The 16,002-nt window shown below is 38.9% G+C and overlaps 1 protein-coding gene across 1 annotated transcript in view; it reads left to right on the top strand.

Moving 5' to 3' along the window:
• ITGB1BP2 (integrin subunit beta 1 binding protein 2) overlaps positions 1 to 15,707 on the top strand; it is a 19,493-nt gene extending 3,786 nt beyond the window's left edge. The window contains exons 11-14 of the mRNA XM_078063978.1: positions 872 to 910; positions 11,692 to 11,733; positions 12,335 to 12,418; positions 15,633 to 15,707. Coding sequence (XP_077920104.1) covers positions 872 to 910; positions 11,692 to 11,700 — 48 coding nt within the window. The 3' untranslated portion in view covers positions 11,701 to 11,733; positions 12,335 to 12,418; positions 15,633 to 15,707. The remainder of the gene's footprint in view (positions 1 to 871; positions 911 to 11,691; positions 11,734 to 12,334; positions 12,419 to 15,632) is intronic.
• The last annotated feature ends 295 nt before the right edge of the window (positions 15,708 to 16,002 follow it).

Below are 16,002 nucleotides of genomic sequence, written 5' to 3'. Positions count from 1 at the left end.
TTCTTAATCAGAGGAGTGATAATTTCTTTCTTGAGTCTCCTTTGAGTTAGATTTACTCCCTCAACAGGGTGACCAGGAATCTGGGAGATTCAAACTGTAAGAAACTTCACACTAGGAAGCTTCACCAAGCCTCAAAATGATCTCAAATTCTTTTTTTTTTTTTTTAAGATTTTATTTATTTATTTGACAGAGAGAGACACAGTGAGAGAGGGAACACAAGCAGGGGGAGTGGGAGAGGGAGAAGCAGGCTTCCCACTGAGCAGGGAGCCTGATGCGGGGCTCGATCCCAGGACCCTGGGATCATGACCCGAGCCGAAGGCAGACGCTTAATGACTGAGCCACCCAGGCGCCCCATCAAATTCTTTTCATAGCACCCTTTTCTCTCAGTTCAGATTCAAGGAACATAAGGTCTCATTGGGAGCTAGAAGTAAGATGGAGGTGGGAGAACGGACATGGGCAGCAAAGGTAAGGGGTCACAGGACAGCATGGCTGAGGATTTGGAGATTGAGGCAAGATTAGGGGATATTGGAGAATGCATCCAGGGAATGCATCTCAACCTCACAGAGAAGTTTGATCAGAGTTAAAGGGGCTTCCTGGACTTCCAGGAAATTCAGCATTTCTGGCTCATTTCTCTGCTCTCATTATATGGATTTGAAGTACAAATAAAGTTTTCCCCTTGACCTGAACCTTTCAGATCCTTTCAAACCCTGGCAGCGGTCTACTTTTAATGTCATTTTTCTACAGGTGAGTTGACATCAATAGGGGCTTTGATGGACATTTAAAAAATTTAGAGGTGTAGAATGCATATAGAAAAGTGCAGAAAGTGCACTAATCTTAAATGTACAACTTTTTTCTATCTTATCAAAATCAGGGAACCAGCAACTACTCAGATTTCCTGGAGAGGATGAAGGTGAGGAATCAAAAAGTTCAAGTAACCCTTGTTGTATATAAACTTGATCTATAAAATTTCAAGTTTATAGAATTAATAACATAATGTACTTATTTTACATAGTCCAAAGCCTAAAATGTAAGAAAGTTTCAAGCAGGTGCATAACATTAATAATAATAACAACAACAATAACCATAGCTACTGTTTCTCATACAAACTAACCTGCCAGACACTATGCTAAGTGCTTTGCATGCGTTATCTCATTTACTTCCCTACTTCCCACCATCAAATGTACATATCTGTTCACATTAGCACAAATCCTCTCCTTACCTCCTTTACACTTCTTATTTCTTCCCATTGTACTTTGTATCCTGTTCCCTCACACCTTCCCAGGAACTTTATACTATTAATTATCCTTTTTCTCTCCTGTTTATTCAACCTTTCCCTCTCATTGGATATTTTCATTGACATTTAAACATGCTCAAGTCTCCGATTTTACAAAAACAATTTCCCTTGACTACATAACCCTTTCCAACTGCTACTTAACTCCTCTCTCTCCTTTATAAGTGAACTTCTTGAAATAACTATTCATTTTCTATTTCCACCTTCTTATTCCCTTCAAAACACACTTCAATTTGACTTCCAACCCACTCAGTCTGTAGTGATAAGGTCACTTTGGAACATCAAGTCACTAAATCCAATGGGTACTTTTTAGTCCTTGTCTTACTTGATCTCACAAGCAAAAATTGACACTCATGATGGTTTCTTCCTTGAAATAACATTCAATACATTGGCTTCTATGACCCACGGCTCCTCTTGGCTGTCCTCCTACTTCTCTGGCCATTCCTTTCAGTCTCCTTTGCAGGCTCTTCGTTTTCTACCTGGCCATCAAATGATGAAGTTCCTCAGGACGTAGCCCTAGTCTTGCTCTCTTCTTATATATAACTCTTCTAGACATTTTCAATTATGCCCATGACTTCAAATACCACCCACATGCAGATGACTCACACATTTTTATCTCTAGGTCATATCTGTCCTTTGAGGTCCAGATTTGTATATTACAGTAATAATAGCTAACACATATTTAGAACAGTGTTTGGCATATATAGTAAGTACTATATAAGTGTTTGCTATTGTTAGTACTACTATTACTCCTCTTTCTCTTCACCAAAAGCTTTCACTTCAGACTATTAAAGTTGGGGTGTTTTTTTCTCTTGGAGAGGAGGGACACATCTTCAATATCCAATTTTATAATGTTTCAATAAGAAAATAGGATTTTCTTTTTTTTAAAAGATTTTTATTTATTTATTTGACAGAGAGAGAGACAGCGAGAGAGGGAACACAAGGAGGGGGAGTGGGAGAGGGAGAAGCAGGCTTCCCGCTGAGCAGGGAGCCCGATGCGGGGCTCGATCCCAGGACCCCGGGACCATGACCCAAGCCGAAGGCAGACGCTAAACAACTGAGCCACCCAGGCGCCCAAAAATAGGATTTTCTTGACAGTCAGGTTTTGCTAGTCCACAAAGTGATAACATATTTAACATACCATTGCCTCAGCTCTAGGATTAAGGGAGATTGTATTCACCTGCTGAAGGAATGAAGCATCATGTATAGAATGCCACTGTGCTAACCACTTCTACCCACATTATTTTACTTAATCCTCACACCTGCTCTGTGAGGTAGGTATTATTATCCCAAATTTTTATAGATGAGGAAACCAAGACTCAGGGCAGGAAATAGCTTGCTTGAAGTAACATAGCTACTGATTAAAACTCAGTCATTGCTGAGAGCTGTCCTAGAGCCATTTGAGAATATCAAAAACCTAAGGACCCAACTGAGGTCTTAGAAGAGGGGTCTTAGAAGAGAAGCATAACACCAAGCCACTCTAGCCTAGCCGAGTCCCTTTGACAAGTCTATCTAGGAACCAGCGAAGCATTTGGTGGATCAGTGATATCTCACACTGATGTAACACCTTTCCAAAAAACTTTTACACCAGATTCAGAGTTACTATTTCTGGGATCCTTGCTTCCACTGTCCCCTTTCTCCGTTTCTGCTCCCCAAGTCCCAGAACACTGCTACAGGGAGAACCGAGCAGACCAATATAAATTCGTGCTGTCCAATATCAACTTGGCCCTTGCAGCTGCTCAGCAACCCTTTTATTTGTCTCATACGTTCCCTGGCACTCTCCCCACAGAGGCTGTTCCCTGATCTTCTTCTTCTCAAATTCCAGCTCCTCCGGTTCCACTCCTTCAGACTAATACACACGCTTTCATGAGATGCTTGACAATTCAATAACATTGTTCTAAAACTTTTTTTTTTAGGGAATTTAAAACATGTACAAAAGTAGACAGAATAGTATAATGAATCCCCATTTACCAAACACTCAGCTTCAACTAGTATCAACTTTCACACACTCGTTTCATCTATCTCCTTTCCATATTATTTTAGAGCATATCCCAGACATGATATCATTTCATACTTAAATATTTTAGTATGTATCATTAAGAGGTAAGAATCCTTTTTTTTAAAAAAAAATCATAGTTGTAATACCATTAGCACACATAAACAAGCAATATTCCCTTTAATATCATTAAGTGCCAATCAGTATTTAAATTTCCAATAGTTTCATAAGTGTCAAAAGAATTTTTTACAGCTTTTTTGTTTGAATCAGTATCCAAATAAAGCCTACACATTGTGATTGGTGGATATGTATTGTATGTCACTTTTACCTATTTTTTTAAGTAAGCTCTACGCCCACTGTGGGGCTTGAACTCATGACCCAGAGATTGAGTCATATGCCAGGCACCCCATATGTCACTTTTAAACTAAAGGTTCCCTTTCATCTCTTTTTTTCCTTGCAATTTTTTACTGAGGAAATCAGATTATTTTTCAGTAGAGTTTTGTCTGGGTTTTGCTGATTGCATCTCTGCTGTACAGTTTAAAATATTTCCTTGACCTCTGTTGTATATATTGGTAAAATCAGTGTCTGTACAATGCATCTTTTTTATTCATTGTCCTATTTTCAGTGGGGTGGGGAAATTGTCCGTGTGACCAAAGAAGTGGAAGGTGTCTGGCTTGGCAAGCAACTCAGGAAAGAGCTAGGACTCTTTAGCAGTACTGAAACAGATGGTTGGGGTCAGAGCTCAATAAATAGTAACGGAGGTCCAGGCAAGATAGGATGGGTGAGGGGCCGTGCAGTGTCAGATTTCCACTCTGCTGGTATGTAGAGCAGGACAGGCAAGGAAGTGGTGATCAGGCTGAAGTCAGAACTGGAAAAGGAGATGTAGTACTTGAGGTAGCAGTTGGGATTATTTCTCAGGGATTACTCTACTTGCTATACCCTGTTTTCTAAATATATCTTTTCCATTCATTCCCACCTCTGTGCCTTTGCCCAGGATGTTTCCTCTGTTTGGAATATCATCTCCTTTGTCTCCACATATCCAAATCCTATTTATCTTTAATGACCAGTGCAAGTTTTTTGTTTTCCATATTTTTGCTTGTAGAATCATAAAATATCTCTAAAAGGGTAAATAAGAGATCAAGAATATTGATTGCTTGGAGCGCCTGGGTGGCTCAGTTGGTTAGACATCTGACTCTTGGTTTCGGCTCAGGTCGTGATCTCAGGGTCATAGGGATTGAGCCCTGCATCGGGCTCCGCACTCAGCATGCAGTCTGCTCGAGATTCTCTCTAAATAAATAAATAAAACCTAAAAAAAAAAAAAGAATATTGATTGCTTTTCCAGGAAGGGAATTGGATGGCTAGAGGACAGGGCTGGAAGGGAGAAAGATATTACTGATTTGTTGCAGGAGAGACACTGATGAAAGTGTCTACTATGAATTCGGTAGAAATAGAAGCAGGGAGATTGAGTAGAATGAGGAGGGTCTGGAACAGCCTCTGTGGGGAGAGTGCCAGGGAACATATGAGACAAATAAAGGAATTGCTGAGCAGCTGCAAGGGCCAAGTTGATATTGGACAGCATGAATTTATATTGGTCTGCTCGGTTCTCCCTGTAGCAGTGTTCTGGGATTTGGGGAGCAGAAAGGAAGAAAGGGGACAGTGAAAGCAGGGGTCCCAAAGACCATAACACTGAATCTGGTGTAACTGGGAGATAACTGATCTGGATGAAGTGAGAGGTAAAGTACCTAGGGGTTCCACTGAGATTAGAGTTGAAGAGATCAGAGACAAACCAGTTGTTTGGAGAAGTGTTTCATCAATGTGAGATATGAATGATTAACCAAGGGACTCATTGGTTCCCAGATAGGCTTGTCAAAGGGACTCTTCTAGGACTCCACTGGGGTCCTTAGGTTATGGATATTCTCAAATGGCTCTAGAACAGGGGTTTTAAGGTGGAATTCATCACTGAAATTGGAGCTTCTGCAAGAGGCATGGTGGGAGGAGTAGCAAAAAATTAAACTACTCTTTATTGAGCCTTTAATGTGATCTAAGCTCTGTAATAAATCTGTCTATTCTGTTATCTTTTTCTGTCTCTATATAATATATACGTGTATCTCAAATGAGAATATATTTAATTCTCAAAACAGTGTATTAAAAGCATTATTATTGTAATTTTTTTAAGATTTTATTTATTTATTTATTTGAGAGAGAGAAAAACAGAGATAGTGAGAGAGAGCACAAGCTGGGAGGAGAGGGAGAAGCAGGGAGCCCGACGCGGGGCTCGATCCCAGGACCCTGGGATCATGACCTGAGCCAAAGGCAGACGCTTAACTGACTGAGCCACCCAGGCGCCCTTATTATCATTTTTATAAAATGAGGAAATTGAGCTTCAGGGGGATTACATAATTTTCCCTAGGTCGCACAGCTATCAAGTGTCAGAGCCTGGGACAGAAATCTAGGTCTTGACTACAAAGCCCGTGTTCTTTGGTATTCCAGCAGTACTTTCTAGCAAACACCTCCCTCCCTCCACAAATGAATCCTATTTTGCCAGTGACATCTGTTATAAAATTATAGATGCATTATCACCAAAAATAGTTATACACTGAATTGAAAACTTTTGATGAGTAAAGAGTTCATTGAGTAGGATGGAAGAGATACTTAGAAGCAGTGAAACTAATTGAAGATAATTGGCAGTGGTCCAGGGGAGAAAGCTAAGACCCTAGACTAAGTGGACATGATAGTAAGAATGGAGGAGAGAGTCATAGATGTAAGAGATATGTCTTAGTTCAGGCTGCTATGACAAAGTATCATAGTCTGGGTAGTTTATAAACAACAGAGATTTATTTCTCATAGTTCTGGAGGCTGGAAGTCTGAGATCAGGGTACCAACACAGTTGAGTTCTGATGAGGGCCCTCTACTAGGTGGAGAGCAGAGAGAGGAAGCAAGCTGTCTCATGACTCTTAAAAGGGTACTAATCTTATTTATGACCTCATCTAATCCTAATTACCTCCCAGAGACCCTACCTCCTAATACCATCATATTGGGGGGGGGTAGGATTTCAATATATGAATTATAAGGGGACATAATCAGTCTGTAACAAGATAGTTCCACAGGTAAGAATGAAAGTAATATGGCTGTGCTGTTCTGTGTTTCTTGAACTTACACAACTCACTCCCTCCTCAGTGCCTCTGTAATATCTGATCCCCCTGCCTGGAATAGTCTCCTTCCAGGTTTTTGAATAGCTGGCTCCTTCTTGTTATCCATGTCTCAGCTCGTGATAGGTAACCAATTCATTATCTTGAAAATTAATCAATAAAGGGAGAGAATCAAGCATTTATCCTGCCTTTCCTATCTGAATTGGGTAACAAAATAGATGGGGTGATATGTCTTTTTACAAAAGTATTCCAATGAATGAAAAGCAATAGTAAAATCAGAACATCACTTTTTGGCAATCCTTGATAAATAGATATAAATAGTAAGCATCAACAGCTTCTAAGATTATAAAGAGACAACAGATATTGTATCCATCCAATAGTCATACCAAAGAGATGGAACCCGAGTTTGATTTAGTCTTTGGATCCAGCTGCCAATTTGTAGGAAATAGACAGGAACTGCACAATGCCTGGGTAATCAGCAAAATCCACAGGTAGAAGCTTTACAGGTCAAACTGCTCAAGTTCTTCCACACACACACAAAAAAAAATCACCTCTCAGAGAGGCCTTTCTTGACCATCCCCTCTAAATTAGCACCTACTGTCCACGTTACTATCACATTACACCATTTGATTTTCCCCATAGCCTTTATCATCAACTGAGGTTTCTTTACATGAGAAACAGTATAGCATTAACAGTTAAGAGGAGAAACTATAACATCAGGCTGCCTGGGTTCAAATCTTGACTACTTAAGATCTATGTGCCTCAGTTTCCCCAACTGTAAAATGGGATTAATAACAGTGCCTAGAGGGGCACCTGGGTGGCTCAGTCGTTAAGTGTCTGCCTTCGGCTCAGGTCATGATCCCAGGGTCCTGGGATTGAGCTCCACATCGGTCTCCTTGCTCAGCAGGGAGCCTGCTTCTCCCTCTCCCACTCCCCCTGCTTGTGTTCCTGCTCTCGCTATCTCTCTCTGTCAAATAAATAAAATCTTTAAAAAAAAACAAAACAGTGCCTAGATCATAAGGTCATTAGTAGTATTAAATGAGTTAACATAGCTAAAGAGCTTAGTACAGTGTCTGGTATAGGGTAAGCATTATAAAAATGTTAACACTATTAATGCATAATCAGTTTTTTATTTGTACATTATTTCTTTCACTAGAATATAAGTCTGTATTTATGCACTGTTCCCAGAACCTAAAACTGCCTAGCACATATATAATAAATATTTGTTGAATGACGGGCCTGGATTAGAGTGGCAAAGAATAGACAAGAAAGAGACACATAAGATATTATTTAAAAAGAAGAAACAAACCTTGGACTTGGTGATTTTTTTTTTTCTGATATGGGATGGAATGGTATAAGATGACTACTCCAAGGCTTCAAGTTTAAGTAATAGGTAGAAGGCTAGTGCTTTTAACAAAAATAGAAGTGGGAACTAGAGCTAATATTTGAATATTCTGATAATTTTATTTTAGATATGAGTTTGAAATTATGGCAAAATATGAGTAGAAATGCTAGCAGGAAGTTAACTGTAAATACAAAATTAGAATTCATGAGAAAATCCAGCACTGAAAATAGATTTGAGTATCATCTTCATCAATGTGAGACTTAAATATTCAACTTTCATCTTTAAAAAAACAAAAACTGCAAAAGTGAATAAAATGGAAAATAAAATATTTGAACCCTTAAATTTATCCTTCAGAGGAAGTCACTGTTAGTTTGGTGTGTATCCTTTCAAACATTTTCTATGCATTTGCAAACATATTGGCATATAACATGTAGGGACATAGTAAAAGTCCAAGTGGCTATCTATATACATATGGAGAAATTTGTTTTTTCTTTTTGGCCAATTTGAAATCATTCTATAATATTTTTCCATTGCTTGCTTAGTCATTAAATATGTCACTCTATAGTCCTTGAAGATATTTCCATGTCAATATGTATAGATCTCTGACATTCTTTTTTGTGCTGCATAGTACTTGATTGTACATATATGCTATAATTTATCTATCTGTTCCCCTACTGATGGACACTTAGGTTGTTTCCAGTTTTTTGTTATTACAAATTATGCAGCAATGAAAATCATTTTACATGTATCTTTACTATTTGTGCTAATATTTCTTAAAGATAGATTCTTAGAAGTGGAATTGCTGAAAAGAAGACATATTACATTTTTATATATCTTATATATCTAAAGAAGACATATACATTTTTATATATCTAAAATGTTAATAGAGGGGAGCCTGGCTGGCTCAGTCAGAAGAGCACATGACTCTTGATCTCAGGTCATGAGTTCGAGCCCCACATTGGTGTAGAGATTACTTAAAAAATAAATTTAAGGGATGCCTGGGTGGCTAAGTCGGTTAAACGTCTGCCTTCAGCTCAGGTCATGATCCCAGGGTCCTGGGAATGAGTCCCACATTGGGCTCCTTCCCACATCGGGCTCCTTGCTCAGCGGGGAGCCTGCTTCTCCCTCTGCCTGCTGCCCCCCCCCCCCCCCCGCTTGTGTGTGCTCTCTGTCTCTCTCCCTCTCTCTGGCAAATAAATAAAACCTTAAAAATAAATAAATAAATAAATAAATAAATAAATAAATAAATAAATAAATTTTTTAAAATGTTAATAGGGGAGCACCTGGGTGGCTCAGTGGGTTAAGCTTCTGCCTTCAGCTCAGGTCATGATCCCGGGGTCCTGGGATCGAGCCCCACATCAGACTCCTTGCTCAGTGGGGAGCCTGCTTCTCCTGCTCCCTCTCCTGCTCCCTCTGCTGCTCGCCCTGCTTGTGTTCTCTCTCTCTCAAATAAATAAATAAAATCTTTTAAAAAAGTAAAATATGTTAATAGGTACTATTCAATTTCCCTCCACAAAAACTATTCCAATTTACATGGCCATCCAGCAATGTATGAGGTACCAGTTTCCCCAATAACCTCATCAATACTTTGTTATCAATTAAAAAATATTTATCAACCAGATGTGCAAATGATGGTATCTCATTTTTATTTTGCATTTCCTCTGATTACAAGAAAGGGTGAGGGGCAGCTGGGTGGCTCAGTTGGTTAAGCATCCAACTCTTGATTTCGGCTCAGGTCACGATCTCAGGGTCCTGGGATCAAGCCCCAAGTGGAGCTCCGTGCTCAGCAGGGAGTCTACTTGAGATTCTCTCTCCCTCTTCCCATCCCCCACTTGCAATCTCTCTCGAATAAATAAAATCTTTTTTTTTTTTAAAGATTTTATTTATTTATCTGAGAGAGAGAATGGGAGACAGAGAGCATGAGAGGGGGAGGATCAGAGGGAGAAGCAGACTCCCCGCCGAGCAGGGAGCCCGATGTGGGACTCGATCCCGGGACTCCAGGATCATGACCGGAGCTGAAGGCAGTTGCTTAACCAACTGAGCCACCCAGGCGCCCCAGTAAAATCTTTTAAAAAAACAAAGGGTGAGGGGCGCCTAGGTGGCTTAGTCATTAAGCGTCTGCCTTCGGCTCAGGTCATGATCCCAGGGTCCTGGGATTGAGCCCCGCCTGGGGCTCCCTGCTCAGCGGGAAGCCTGCTTCTCCCTCTCCCACTCCCTGCTTGTGTTCCCTCTCTCGCTGTCTCTCTCTGTCAAATAAAATCTTTTAAGAAAATAAAAATAAAAAACAAAGGGTGAGCATTTTTCTTTTTTACTAAATATTCATATACAGACTTTCAATTAAACTTAGTTTTCAGGGGCACCTGGGTGGCTCAGTTGGTTGAGTGTCTGCCTTTGGCTCAGGTCATGATCATGGGGTCCTGGGTTTGAGTCCCGCATTGGGCTCCCTGTTTGGCAGGGAGCCTGCTTCTCTAAAAAATATTAAATAAATAAACAAACAAACTAAACGAATTAACTAACTTAGTTTTCAGCCCCATGTGTCATGCTCATTTTCTTTTCTTGGATCCTGGAGCCTTTCCATAGTTTTAGTGGTAAAATTGCCCCTTCTCATCTGTATCCTTTTTTTTTTCCTCAGTTTTTTTAAGTAAGCTCCATGCCCAGTGTGGAGCCCAACGCAGGGCTTGAACTCACAACCCTGAGATCAAGACCTGAGCTGAGATTGAGAATTGGACACTTAACTTACTGAGCCATCCAGGCACCCCCTGGGTGGCTCTGTATCCTTGGCCTAGAATTTCTTCCTAGCTACTATTTCAGGTACCATTTCTCAAATGGCTTTCCTGCTTCTAGAGAACACCTGGAACTTTTTGTCCTTTGTGTTTGTACATATTTTATATATTAGTATACTTTTAGTGGTGTCTCAGAAGGGTTCTGAAATGCTATATTTGTCATACTAAATTCCCACATAAGGGGCGCCTGGCTGGTTCAGTCAGTGGAGCATGTAACTTGGTCTTGGGGTTGTAAGTTCGAGCCCCAACTTGGGTATAGAGATTACTTTAAAAAATAAATTCCCACATGTAACTGCCTCTCTATTCAGTTCCACTTGTTTGTCTATCCTTTCTTATTTTTTATTTTTTAAAGTACTCTGTACACCCAACATGGGGCTCCAATTCATAACCCCAAGGTCAAGAGTCTCATGCTCTACCAAGTAAGCCAGCCAGGCACCCCTGTTTGTCTATTCTTGAAGCATATCACACCTTTATATAGTAATTTTATATCTGGTAGGCAAGTCTTCCCTTATTTCTTTTTTCTATCTTTTAAAAGTTTCTTGGCTTTTTCTGTATATTCTTTCAGATAAACTTCAGAACCAACTTGTCTGGTATTCACACCCTATCCCCCCCCAATCCCAATGAGATTGTTATGGAAATTTATAGTTATTTGAAATTTTTTTCAATTGTAAAACCTCTTATTGAGGAATATTACATATAGCCTTCAGCAATATTTTATAGTTTTATTCATATAAATGTTTTATACATATCTTTTCTGTGTGATTTCATTTTTAAGTAATCTCTACATCCAACATGGGGCTTGAACTTACAACCCTAAGATAAGAGTCAGATGCTCTACTGACTGAGCCAGACAGGCACTCCTTTTTGTACATTCCTTGTTGGATTTACTTCTGTCATTTTTTTCCATTACTATGAATGGGATCTTTTTCCCCATTATATTTTCTAATTGGATATTTTAATATAAAGAAATTTTTTATAGAGAAGTTATTGATTTCAAACAAACTCTTCCTATTTAATTATTTCTCAGTTGATTTTCTTAGATTATATATCCTATGTAAACAAGGACATTTTATGACTCTTCCTTTACAATATTTATAACTTTTATCTTCTTTTAATGTTTTCACTAGAACCTGTAGAAGAATGTTGAGTAGTGGTATTTGTAAAAACAGGTGAGTATTCTTGATTTGTTCTGACTTCAAGGTGAATGCCACTAATATTTCGCTATGGAGTATGATGGTTGTCATTGTTATCTATACTCTATCAAGTTATAAATTCTCTTGTTCCTAGCCTACTGAGAAAATATTTTTAAGGTACTACAAACACAAGCTAAAAAATTCAAATAGTATAAAAGAGTAGGTGAAGAGATGCCCATCTCTATTCCCCAGTTTCCCAATTCCCTTACTGAGAAGCTATTCCTATTAACAATTTTTATGTGAACTACCAGAAATAAATCAATGCAGATATAAGAATATATGTGAAAAAATATGTATGTGAATATGTTATTTTGTACACAAAGAGTGTTGTACTATAAACACCTTCTAAACCCTGTGGGTTTGTTGTTGTTGTTGTTGTTGATAAATCAGCTGTCAGTCATTTCTTTGTAGGTAATCTATCTTTTCTTTTTAGCTCTTTTTTTTCCTACTTTCATTATGGAAAATTTCAAACATACAAGAGTAAAGAAAACAGTATACTGAATCCCCATGTACCTGTCACCCAGCTTCAGTGATTATTAACTCATGGCCAATCTTGTTTCATCTATATTCCCCTAAGACCTGCTCCCCAACCTGCACACCAAGGTTATTCTGAAGCAAATATCAGACATCGTATTACTTCATTTTATCCATAAACATTTTGGTATGTATCTCTAAAATATAAGGACTTTTATTAAACATTGCAATAAAACCATCACAATTCTTTAACTATCATCAGATGTTATAGTTACTGTTCACATTTTCCTGATTGTCTCAGAAACATTTATGTGTTTATTTTGAGTTTGTTGTCAAGGATTGTCAGGCTCCAAATGAGGACTATACATTGCAATTGGTTGATGTTTCTTAAATCTCTTAATCTATAGGTGCCCCCTCCTTCTCCCCCTCCTTTTATTCTCCCATGGGATTTATTTGTTGAAGAAACTGGGTGGTTCATCCTGTAGTGCTTCCTATAGAATGGATTTTAGTGATTGCATCCCTGTGGTGTTGTTCCCCTGTTCTTTTTATTTCCTGAATATTGATTAGATCTAAGGCTTGATTAGATTTAGATTCTGGTTCTATTTTTTCCTCTTTTGGGGGGCAAGAATATGTCATAGGTAGTGTTGTATACTTTTATAAGTAGGTAACAAGTCTCTTGCTCCTTTTAAGATATTCTCTTTGTTGTTTTTGAAGTTTCACTACAATGTGTCTAGGTGGGGATTTCTTTCTTTGTTTCTTTTTCATGTTTGGGATTCCTAAATCTTGGAGATTGGCATCTTTCACCAATTCTCAGCTATTTTTTTCTTCAAATACTGCTGTTCCACTGTTTTCTCTATTCTTCACCTGAACTCCAGTTGGACATCACCTGTAAGCATGGGGCCTTTTAAACTTAGGCTGTAGGGGGGTGCTTGGGTGGCTCAGTTGGTTAAGCATCTGGCTCTTGGTTTGGGCTCAGGTCATGATCTCGCAGTGGTAGGATCAGGCTGCATCGTGCTCTGTGCTCAGTGCCGGGTGGGGCTGGGGTCGTTCTGCTTCAGATTCTCTCCCTCTCCCTCCCGCTCACTCTCTCTCAAATAAACAAACAAACTTAAGCTGTAGGCCACCAGAGATCAGATGACTTCAGAGCAAAAGTCTGCTCCAGAACTTACCCAGCAGAGTTGTGGTTATTCATTGTTTCCTGTACTTTACTCTCAGTGTACCATATATATGTATATGGATGGAGATATATATATCTGTACACACTTAAAAATATATCTTGAAATTCATTCCATATCACTGTATAATCTACCTCATTCCTTTCTCTTTTTTCCTTTTTTTTAAAGATTTTATTTATTTGACAGAGAGAGACACACTGAGAGAGGGAACACAAGCAGGGGGGTGGTAGAGGGAGAAGCAGGCTTCCCACCGAGCAGGGAGCCCGATGTGGGGCTCGATCCCAGGACCCTGGGATCATGACCCGAGCCCAAGGCAGCTGCTTAACCGACTGAGCCACCCAGGTGCCCCAGTTCATTCCTTTTTTTCATGTATTGAGGTATAACTTACATTTTAGTAAGATGCATGTATCTTAAGTATATATTTTTATATGCGTATACATCTTTGTAACCTCCCCCCAGGTCTAAATATAGAACATTTCCAGCACCACAGAAGGCTGGCTCCTTGTGCTCCCTCTTTTTACCCACTCCCAAGATTAACTACATTCTGACTTCTTTGGTCATAGATTAGTTTTGCCTATATTTGAATTTCATATAAAGGGTATGTACTCTTTTTGCCTCTAACTTCTTTCATTCAGCATTTTCTGTGAGCTTCATCTATGTTGTTGAATATATCAGTAGTTCTTTTTCATTGTTGTGTAGAATTCTACCTTCTTTAAATTAACTTCCATTTTATGGATATATCATAATTTAGTTAACCAATCCTCTACTGATGGACATTTAAGTGTTTTTTTTCAGTCTTTTGTTACTACAAACACTGCATATTTATTCATGTATCTTTGCCAATATGTGTAAGTATATCGGTGGGATAAAATCTTAGATATGTTGGAGTGCTAGGTGAAAGATTATGTGCATTATTAATTTTTTTAAGATTTTATTTATTTATTTATTTATTTGAGAGAGGGGAGAGGAGCAGAGGGAGAGGGGCAAGCAGACTCTGCACTGAACGTGGAGCCTGATGTGGGGCTTGATCCCACAACCCTGAGATCATGACCTGAGCTGAAATCAAGAGTTGGGCCCTTAACTGACTGAGGCACTCAGGTGCCCTGTGCATTATTAGTTTTAATAAATAATGCCAAATTGCCTTCAAAGAGGATGTATTATATTAAATAACAATATATGTGAGGGCCTGTTTCCCAGCATCTTTGCCAACTATTAACAAATATTTTTATCTTTGCTGATCTGACAGGTAACACATAGAAACATGTAGTTAATACATATTTTTTAACTAAAAATACATGCACATGGTAAGAAAATTCAAGCAATATGAAAGGATATACAATGAAAGTTATATATTACCCCTACTCCTAGTCCCTAGTTCCCCTGGTTCCCTTTCCAGACTACCACTATTGTCAGTTTCTCATGAATCTTCCAGATACATTCTGTGCATATCATGCATATGCAAGTATAAATGGGTGCATGTGTGTGCACATGTGTTTGGATATCTCTATCTGGCAGATACTTTGATGAAAACAAGTTTACTTTCCCCCTTCCCCTTAAATATCTATATCTATATATCTATATCCATTTCTTCTCTCTTTTTTTTTCACAAATGGCAGCAGGCTATTCACTCTGCTTTTTTCATTTAACATATCTTTGAGATTGTGTCATAATACATTTACAGCTGCCTTTTCTTTTTTATGGTTATATCATTTATTTAACCAGTTCCAGGCATTTTCATTGTTTTCAATATCCTGTTATTACAATCTCCTTGAACACACTTACTTGTATACATCTGACAGTATATTTATAGGATAAATTCCTAGAAGTATGGTTTGTGGATCAAAGTGGTTAGTGGCTGATGTGATTCCCTGCCCAAAATCCATTCTGCATCTTCCCCATTGTTTAATGGTCATAAAGTTTGAAGGGGTGGAATTGATCTCAGCCCCAGCTTCTGGCTGGGGTGCACCACCCTCCTAACCCAATCAGGGTAAGCCCATCCCCCATGCCTTAGTGATTGGTTCTGACTACCCAGGCCATAGCCAATGAATGCAAACCATTGTCCTGTCAAGGGGATTGCTCAGGAATGAGCCATTGACCCAATTCAAGTTAATGAAATGTTAGAGGATGTTTGTTGAAATATTTGGGAGAAGGTTTTTGGTTTTGGTTTTGTTCTTTGCTCGTCTGAGACAGATAACAGAAGCCAACTTTGTCTCTTCTTTTGGACAGTGTGGTATGGCTGATTTGAAGCCTTCAAATGCTACAGCCCTTTTGCTACCAAGAAGGAAGTCAAATCTATGATGAAGTTCACACTTTGGAAGACAGATCTGACAGAAAGAAATTAGGTCCTTGGTGATATTGTTGATCCATGGAATCAAATCAACTGCAGAGTTCTCTCATCCCCTGGAATTTGCATTTGTATGAACCCATAAATCCTCTTTATTGTTTAAGCCTATTGGAGTTGGGTTTTCTGTTACCAATAAAAAGGCATATGTACTTTAAAAGTTTTTGATAAGTCGCCTTCCCAAAGTTATACCAATTTACAATGCCAACAACAAAATACAAGAGTGTCTATTTCACCCCACCCTTGCCAAAACAA

Source organism: Halichoerus grypus, chromosome X (genome assembly GCF_964656455.1).
Source record: "Halichoerus grypus chromosome X, mHalGry1.hap1.1, whole genome shotgun sequence".
Classification (NCBI taxonomy): Eukaryota; Metazoa; Chordata; class Mammalia; order Carnivora; family Phocidae; genus Halichoerus; species Halichoerus grypus.
The sequence above is the reverse complement of the archived record's forward strand: the minus strand, read 5'-3'. Positions and strand labels throughout refer to the sequence as shown.